At 38.9% G+C, this 9,104-nt stretch overlaps 1 protein-coding gene across 1 annotated transcript; it reads left to right on the top strand.

The window, feature by feature from the left end:
* The first annotated feature begins 2,040 nt into the window (after window positions 1–2,040).
* Window positions 2,041–4,950, top strand: LOC121853488 (early growth response protein 1-like). Its single transcript, XM_042347637.1, has 4 exons — window positions 2,041–2,098; window positions 2,699–2,851; window positions 3,747–4,067; window positions 4,355–4,950. The coding sequence occupies exons 1-4, from the start codon at window positions 2,041–2,043 to the stop codon at window positions 4,948–4,950; spliced, it is 1,128 nt and encodes a 375-aa protein (XP_042203571.1).
* The last annotated feature ends 4,154 nt before the right edge of the window (window positions 4,951–9,104 follow it).

Here is a 9,104-nt window from a genome sequence, read left to right as displayed (position 1 = left end):
CTCTACCCACATTATTTACTTCTTCCTCATATATGATCTTATTTTCTTTGCTTCTTATAGTCCCTCCCCATCTCTGGCTCGTATATTTTTTTTAGCCTTCATTTTAGATCTCCTCTAACATGTCTACAGTGTTTTATTCCTGTTGTCATCACGTATAAAGTACTGTAGATGAGTTAATTTAAAAACATTGGAGGAGATATTCTAAAATGGATTAGTGAGTAGTTACATTACAGGAAACAGCGAGTGAACATTAGCGGCATTAAATCCGATTGGAGTGACGTCACTGGTGGAGTATCCCAAGGCTCAGTACTTGGACCATTATTATTTATTATATACATAAACGACATAGATATCGGCGTAGACAGCAACGTAAGTAAATTTGCTGATGGCACTAAAATATGGCGTGTAAACAAATCAGACGAAGACCCCGCAAAACAACAGGAAGATCTAAACAAATATATCGAATAGTCTGAAAATGCCAGATGAAATTCAATGTGGACAAATGTAAACTATTCAGTCAAGAGATGGAAACAGAGAAACCAGATATCAGATGAACAACGATGTTATAGACAAATCCGAATGTGGGAAAGATTTACGAGTAATGATAAGTAGGAATCTTAAGCCAGGTAAACAGTGTGTATTTGCTCGAAACAAGGCTAATAAAGTACTTGGGTTCATACAAAGGAGTGTTAGTTACAGGACTAGAGAGGTCATCCTAAAACTATATCTTGTGCTTGTGATTACGCAGTTCAATTCTCGTCACCGTATTACAGACTAGATATAGAATCCCTTGAAAGAATTCAGAGGAGAATGACCAGACTAATCCCGGGGAGTAGGGACCTTAAATACAGAGACAGGTTAGAGCATCTTAATTTGCACTCCCTCGAGAGACGTACAGTGAGGGGCGGTATGATAAAGGTGTATAAATGGAAGTCAGGGCTAAACAAAGGGGACATTACAAAGGAATTCAAGCTATCCAACCAATAGCGAACTTGTAACAATGGTTATAAATTAGACAAATTTAGATTTAGAAGCGAAATAGGTAAACATTGGTTTAGAAATAGAGTAGTGGATGAATGGAGCAAGTTACCAAACATCATCATTAACTCGAATACGCTTGATAACTTTAAACATAGTTTGGATGGAAATATGAGCAACAGGAGTTGTGTGTAAATGGGACTGCCCGCTGCAGTTTCCTCCATTCTTATGTTCTTATAAGTACAGTTTGTTGTGTTATCAACAGTAAGAGAATCAATTGAAAACCTGCAATTGTGTGTAAATGAGGCAGAAAGTCAGATCAGCAGCCTGGGGGACGAAAACATAATAATTATTTATAGTAAATAAAATTTAGTATAAAAAGTTATATATAATAATAATATTAATAATAATAACACTGTAATAATAATAATAACACTGTAATAATAATAATAATAATAATACTGTAATAATAATAATAAACATAATAAAGAACTATAAAGAAATAAAAAAAGAGAAGAAAAAATCAATAGTGAGAAACGCTGTCAAGTAAGAGAAACAACTGAGACCTGCAATTGTGTGTAAATGAGGTAAAAAGACAGATGAGCAACCTGGGACTTGGTCACAATTTTCGTGATGCCATATGGCAGCAGGGTCTACCATTAGACAACACATTATGCTTCCAATATCTTCCCAGGCGGTAGTACCTCCCTGTTTGGTAGCTGCCTACTACCTACTACTAATATGATTTATTATATATTTTCGGGTAACTTGTATATTTCGAATATACAAATTGCTTAGATACCTATGTACAGATTGTATATATAAAGATGTCCGAGGTTGAGCTAGTGAATGAGACTGTGTCGTGGTGGAGGATCTTTGGTAATAAACCCAAAAAGGTAAGGTGGCATGTGATTGGCTGAAGGTCACCGAGGGATCAGGTCAAAGAGGGGTCACATCTGGCGACGAGGAAGGATAAAGGGAAGGCGTCTCTGCTTCTGAGAATATTGACGAACGGAACCTGGACTCTATCGCGTGTGCTAAAGTTAGTGATACATTTACGTCATGGCAGACTTGGTCGGCAGTGATACATTTAAGACCGCTCCTACACCCACTCCTGCAGGTTAGCTCATCTCATTTTTTTTTAGTTTCTTGTCCTCATCTATGAACCCATATAGGCATCTACCAGTGGCTGTATAGTTGTTGTTGTGGGGTTGTAGCCAGGTTGTGGAAATAGTAAGTGGATGCGAGATGCCGTCCATCAGACCACTAAATATAGCTTAATTATCGAGACGATTTTGTCTCCCCTGGTTGTCATAAATGTGTATTTATGTTAGAAAGAGTATACTTGTATATATATATTACCAGTTCATAAATGTAGTGCGAAGGTCCTAATGTGTCACTATGATGTAGATTGAAGACTCTCAGCTGTAGTCATAATTGTGAATTTTACTTTGCAAAGAAAAAAATAACTGGCCAAGGTTACTCTAAATTAATCCTGTCAGCCATGTACACGGTTCCCAGTTGGTTGGTATAGTGAGGATGACGATGTTGGGGCGGGGTCAGACAAATCTTTTGAATGTAAGCTGTAAAGATTCGTGTACGTTTGTTATGTAATATTATTCAGTACCACCAGCAGAGTGCTTGTCTTATTTGTGTCAGTTGCTTTTGGTCTTGTTACAATCATATAGAAGTAAATGTTAATAATATTCGTTATCGTCAGTTCCTCCACAGGACCATGAAGGGGAGGAGTCGTGTACCAAGAGCGATCTTCTTTTGGCGTCCTCACAGGAGCTTGTTAAACACTTCTTTCAAGACATCATCTTCTGTGACGACTCCCCCACAAAGTACTCACAAGCTGTTCCTGTTGTTAATGGTAAGTACTCGAGTTAGTTCTCAAGTCCACATATTATATTTCGTGTCAATAGTCGACGCAATACTAGTTTATTTATTTCTGTAACTGATAAACACACTATAATCTTTGTCACTGAAACGATAAACAAGTCTTAAATATTATAACAACAACTCTTGATATAAATATAAGGTTGATGAAAGTCAGTGGTAATGTTCCCTTGTCCATCTGTTCCCCGGTTTTGTCATTGTCCCCGTGTTGTCAGTTTCCCAGCGTCGTCAGTATCCTAGTGTTGTTATTGTTGTAGTGTTATTACTGTTCTATTAATGTCAGCGTCCCAGTGTTGTCAGTATCCCAGTGGGGTTATTGTTGTAGTGTTATTACTGTTCTATTATTGTCAGGGTCCCAGTGTTGTCAGTTGTACCAGTGTTTTTAGTGTTCCAGTGTTGTCAGTATCCCAGTGGGGTTAGTGTGGCCCGGTGTTGTCAGTGACACACTAATTGTTAATTTCTTATCATTCGCAAATTTATATTGTCAGTTAAAGTTCAATTTAGATCAGTGGATACAAGAGAATATGAATCTTACAAAATGACGAGTTATTAGTGGGATGAGAGGTTGGTGGTCATAACTAAGGGAGAACAAATTGTCACCATTCGAGAGAAGAAAAAAGTTAATGAAAGGTAGTAAGAAAGATATTCAAAAAAGTTCTTTCCAATGGTAACTTTTTGGAGATAATTAGATAACTGTTGTGAATAAAACTGTCTTTTAGCACTTTTAACATGAGTGAACTTCTGTGCACTGGTGTTTGTGTGTGCTTGTCTCTCTCTCTCATATATTAAAATAAACGTTCATCCTCCAGGTACAGTGGCAGCAAACAGTCTATTGCAGACCACTAAAGAAATTGTTGGCGGGTTCCCAGATTACGGTGTTGGAGGCCACCAACACTCCACCAGAAGTCCACCTGTTCACTCATCTACCAGGCCAGCTGGCCACATGTCTGCTGAGTCCGACAATAACCTTGGTGGCTATAATGCCTTAAGAGCGTCTATTGACAGTACAAGTCAGCCGGGCCACCCCGATCCTTCAAACGCTCAGGGCTACAACATGGGCCAAGTTGGACACCTTGAACCTTCCAACAGTAGTAGCGTTGGAGGTGAGAGCCTACTGGCGTCCTCGTGGAAGTTTCTTGAATGTTCACAAGAAGACTTCAACCCACAAGCTTTTGCTGCTGTTCTTGATAGTAAGTACTGGAGTTAGTTCTGAAGATCGCATGTCGCATTTCTTGTCGGTAAACTCTACAATAACTGTTTATCTACTTCTGTAAGTAGTAAATGCTTTCATTTATCTACTGAGGAACGATGAAAATGACATATATCTTATAACAACAAATATCAATGTGAGTGTAAAGTTGATGAAAGTTTTAAGAATAGTGAGAATAAGCCTGACTATATTTTACTCTTTTATATTTCTTTTATATTTTCTGAGCCTTTTTTGTGTCATGTTGGTTAATTATATTTGATCCTCCAGGTACATTGGCAGCCAACAGTCCATCACAGACAACCAAAGAAAATGTTAGCGGGTTCCCAGATTACGGTGCTGGGGGCTACCAACCCTCCACTACAGGTCCACCTGTCCACTCTTCTAACAGCCACATGTCCGCTGAGTACAACATTAACCCTAGTGGCTGTGACGCCTCCCTTACAGCTTCTGTGTGCACCGTTAGCCATGCTAGCCAACCAGACTCTTCCAACACTTCTCTCCCTCTCCCACCTTCCTCTCGTCAACCTACACTCCCACCTCTGTACATTCTACCTTCTACCACTTCTACATCCGGCAATTATTTCATCATGCAAATGACAGATGGCAGCCAGGCGTGTCAAATGGTTCCCATGAGTCTCGCCCATAGTCAGCTAAACCGCCCACCTGCATCACAGACATTCAATCCAAAGTTCAAATCCATTTGTCCAGAGTGTGGCATTACAGCGACAACAAAGGGGCATCTCAAGAGACATCTGAAGTGCCATGGTTCAAATAAACGATACAAATGTCAAATGTGTAGCTGTGCTTTTAGTCGAGCTGATTACCTCAAACGCCACGTTGCAGCTGCACATCCGAAAGACTAGCAAAGAAATAAAAATGGTAGGGGTGGAGAAAATACGTAATGACAATGTCTCTCGTGACACCAGCATTCACCCAGTCAGTGTATATGTCGCGTGTGGTTTTAGCACGCAAGGTATATTGTCTTGTTTATTGTTGTACTTTAGGTGATTATTGTACAAGATGAAAAGAGTGGTGGCGTGTTCCTTGCAGTGTCGACATGAACGATATACAGATTTACAATCACCAAAGATTATTCGTGATAAACGTTATGTGTGTGTTGATATTCTTAGACCTATTTTAGCTTTGTGATCATACATAATTATAAATACAACTGTATTAATGTTAAGTGATGACGTTGTATACAAGCATACATATACTGTATATATATATATATAATTTATCTAGACATTTTATTGTTTTACATGATAAACTTTGTAGAATTTATATCAATGTTAATTTACTTTGTAGTTAAAAATATGTGACGACTTTTATATTGTATTTGAAGGAATAAATGTAATTATGTTTACGAGGTGTTTGTGTTCCTTAGTATGAGATGTGTGTTAGGGAGAGTCTGTGTTGGGTCTCCTTGTTGCAGCTCCTCAGGATGGTGGATGAGAGAAGGTGTTATGCGGCGAGGCAACTGAAATATAATACAAATATGACTGATGTTTTTAAATTAACTCAGCTACAGTACTTTATACCTGATGACAACAGGAATTAAACATTGTAGACATGTTAGAGGAGATCTAAAATGAAGGATACAGAACACAAGGGCCAACAAAATATACGAACCAGAGATGGGGAGGGACTATAAGAAGCAAAGAAAATAACATCGTATTTGAGGAAGAAGTAATTAATGTGGGTAGAGAATGTTAAGTAACTGTACAACGATAATCAGAGAGTTGGGGTGAGAAACGAAAGGAAATAAAACAGTATAAGAGAAACACTGATGAAAGAGGAATAATATCTGAACTTGTATGGAGAAACTGAGATGATAAATTCCACCCAGCCACAGATATTCGGAGAGCGGTTTATAATGGTGTAAGATAACTCTTAAAGGGGAAGGGGTTTAGCTTAACTGACCTCACCGGGAACACTAATCACCAAAAGTATTATAAACTTTGTCAGGTAGACACTCTTTGTTGTCATGTCCAGCAACTGTGTCCAAATGGCAAAGTGTGCTGCTCCCCAAATTTATATTACTGTAAACATTACAGTAACTCCAAATTCAATTTTCAGTAAATTCTAAGAGCCAGATTTGATTAAAGACACTGAATGTGACTGTCATTTGGATGTTCGAATCACAAAAATAAGCTAAAAAACATTCTAGCGTTTTCCAAGCTGTGGACAATGATAATGTTTGAATTGTTATTTACTTCGACTTTAGCAAGGATTGTGAAGGATCCCGAAACAGATTAATTAAACGCTGGTACACGGCGAAAATTGATGTCGATGTTGGGTAATATTTAGAGAAAGGCATAAATATGCTTTTAGAATTGACCGAAAACTGGGAAATGCAGTTTGATACATTATTTTGTCGGCTATAAGTGTTGGGTAAGAGTTAGTGTCAAGATACACTCAAAACCAAAAACATAACAGCACGTCAATATCACTCATGTGCCATACACTGGAGTTGTATGTAATGTGATTTATTATATATTTTCGGATGATTTGTATATTTCACTCATATAAATTGCTGAGAAAAATATATACGCAATGCACATTAGAGATCAATGTAACGAAGTATTATGGGACGTACCAAAATAATCAACCAAGCTCAACAACATTACTCCGCTTCTTTGCAACTTCCCCAAGCATCAAGCTGTACAGGATGCAAATGCATTCCAGGAGGATCTAAATAAACTGCAGGGGTGGTCTGAAAAATGGCAAATGAAATTCAACACCAGCAAGTGCAGCGTACTTAATATTGGAAGAACAATTACTTATAATGTATACAGCCTTAACAACATCAACCTAGAGAAGTCGACTTGTGAAAGAGACGTACGGGTGCTTGTAAGCCCGGACCTACGGCCTAGAAAACAGTGCGTTATTGATCGAAATAAGGCAAACAGAGTATTGGGTTTTATATCTAGAAGTGTAAGTAACACGAGTGCAGAGGTCTTATTGCAACTATATCTTGCGCTAGTTAGTCCGCACATCGTTTATGCGGCTCAGTTCTGGTGCCCCTATTATAGAATGGATATAAATTCACTAGAGTCGGTGCAGCGAAGAATGACAAAAATGATTCCGGGACTTAGAAACCTTCCATATCAGGATAGGCGAAAGAAACTTAACTTGCATTCCCTAGAAAGACGAAGAGTGCGGGGAGATATGATAGAAGTATTTAAGTGGGAGAAAGTAATCAATAAAGGGGATATAGATAAAGTTCTTATAATATCCGAGCAAGATAGGACTTGGAGCAACGGATTCAAGTTGGATAAGTTTAGGTTTAGGAGGGAGATAGGAAGAAACTGGTTCACAAATAGGGTGGTGGATGAGTGGAACAAGCTTAGCAACTTTGTAGTAAGTGCGGGAACTCTGGAAAGTTTCAAAAGGAGGCAAGATAGATTCATGGATGATAGAGAGTGGTAGTAACTCTCGACAGGAGCTGCCATGCACAGGCCAACCGGCCTATTGCAGACTGCTTATTTTCTTATGTTCTTATGTACACGATATACACGTCGGACGTGCCACCTCCTTCCTACCCAAGGAGAATACACAGCCTATAACGAAGACGTCACCCAAATCATCCGACATTCAGGCAAGGCCATACAGTTGATGGTACGAAAAACAGCCCACGTCACCGAGCAAATAAATAATTATGAAATAAGAGAAAAATGTTTTATTTCCTTTCGTTTCTCACCTCAACTCCCTGATTACCGTTCTGTAGTTAGTTAACAGACACTACCCACATTATTGACTTCTTCGTCATATACGATCTTATTTTCTTTGCTTCTTATAGTCCCTCTCCATCTCTGGTTCGTATAATTGGATCACCTGAAGATTCATCACCCCAGGATATCCCACCTGAAGAATTGTCACCCTGCCAAACTCTGGGGTGACAATTCTTCAGGTGATCCCCAAAAAACCTTTAATATAATAATGATGGCTTTTGTCCTACGGGGGTTGGGGGGGGGGTTGTCAGGGGGATTTTGACCGGTGGGTTTTGTCCGGCACTCGGCTGTGAGGTGAGGTTAGAGGTTTGTTAGTTAGTTAGTTAGTAGAGTCAGCGGTTGTGATTTTACACAAATATTACTCTGCATAAGTTATTACCTCCTCCCCTGCACCTCCTAACATCCTCTACCTGATCCCACATTACCTGGTCGGATCACCTGAAGAATCGTTACCCCCAGAGTTAGGCTGGTGACCATTCTTCAGGTGAGGTCAGGACCCTCCATGGTGGTCAATCTTCAGACCTAACCTAACCTAACCTACCCATTGTAATATGCATCGTGTATTTTGGAATATTGAGTAAAGTATTTTGTATTTAGTTGTGAATATTTTGCAATATTATCTATATCAAGGGGTAGGGTGATGATTCTTCAGGTGATCCAACTAGTCTCCCTTACCTGACCACCACATTACCTGGTCTTCCCTACCTGACTCCAACTCACCTAACCTGAACCTACCTGACTCCAACTCTCCCAGCCTCACTATGATATGACTCAGCCTTCACTCACTCGGACATATTATAGAATTATTGAATTAATTTGTTAAAGGACTGGTAGTGTAAGATTCTCGCAAGCGTTTCACCATGGCCTAACGACAAGGTCAGGTCAGGTCAGGTCAGGTTAATCTCAGTAATCAGGTCCCTTTTACAGGACGGTGTATTCTTCACTAACAGTTTCTCAGTGTTATTCTAAGTATTTTGTTATCATTATTATTTCCTAAGTCACTACCATGTTTTATTTTATTCTTCCCGAGTATTTCATGAAGTAAAGTACAGTAGATTCGGTTTTGTCCATAGTGTGTTGCTGAAGGTAAAGTCTTTTACAGTACGAACGTTGCTGTATCTAGATCGCCTAACAAGGTGTTTCATCCCAATGAAAAGTAATAAATAATTTTCTTAACAATAAAAGGCAGTAGGGGAGAGAGAGAGAGAGATCAGATGTATAATTGTTTTGTTATTTATTCATAAGGTGAAAGGTAAACATAAATGTAAATTATGTGCAGTTTT

The sequence above is a fragment of the Homarus americanus genome, unplaced genomic scaffold, assembly GCF_018991925.1.
Source record: "Homarus americanus isolate GMGI-L3 unplaced genomic scaffold, GMGI_Hamer_2.0 scaffold4896, whole genome shotgun sequence".
NCBI classification, from domain to species: Eukaryota; Metazoa; Arthropoda; class Malacostraca; order Decapoda; family Nephropidae; genus Homarus; species Homarus americanus.
Note: the sequence above shows the minus strand (reverse complement) of the source record. Positions and strands in the feature narration are given on the sequence as shown.

Bases quoted from the DNA above. Each gene is read 5' to 3' on its own strand.
- LOC121853488 (XM_042347637.1), top strand. From the start codon at position 2,041: ATGGCAGACTTGGTCGGCAGTGATACATTTAAGACCGCTCCTACACCC. The intron at 2,099-2,698 runs GTTAGCTCATCT...CGTTATCGTCAG, and splicing joins TCCTACACCCACTCCTGCAG to TTCCTCCACAGGACCATGAA. The intron at 2,852-3,746 runs GTAAGTACTCGA...GCGGGTTCCCAG, and splicing joins AGCTGTTCCTGTTGTTAATG to ATTACGGTGTTGGAGGCCAC.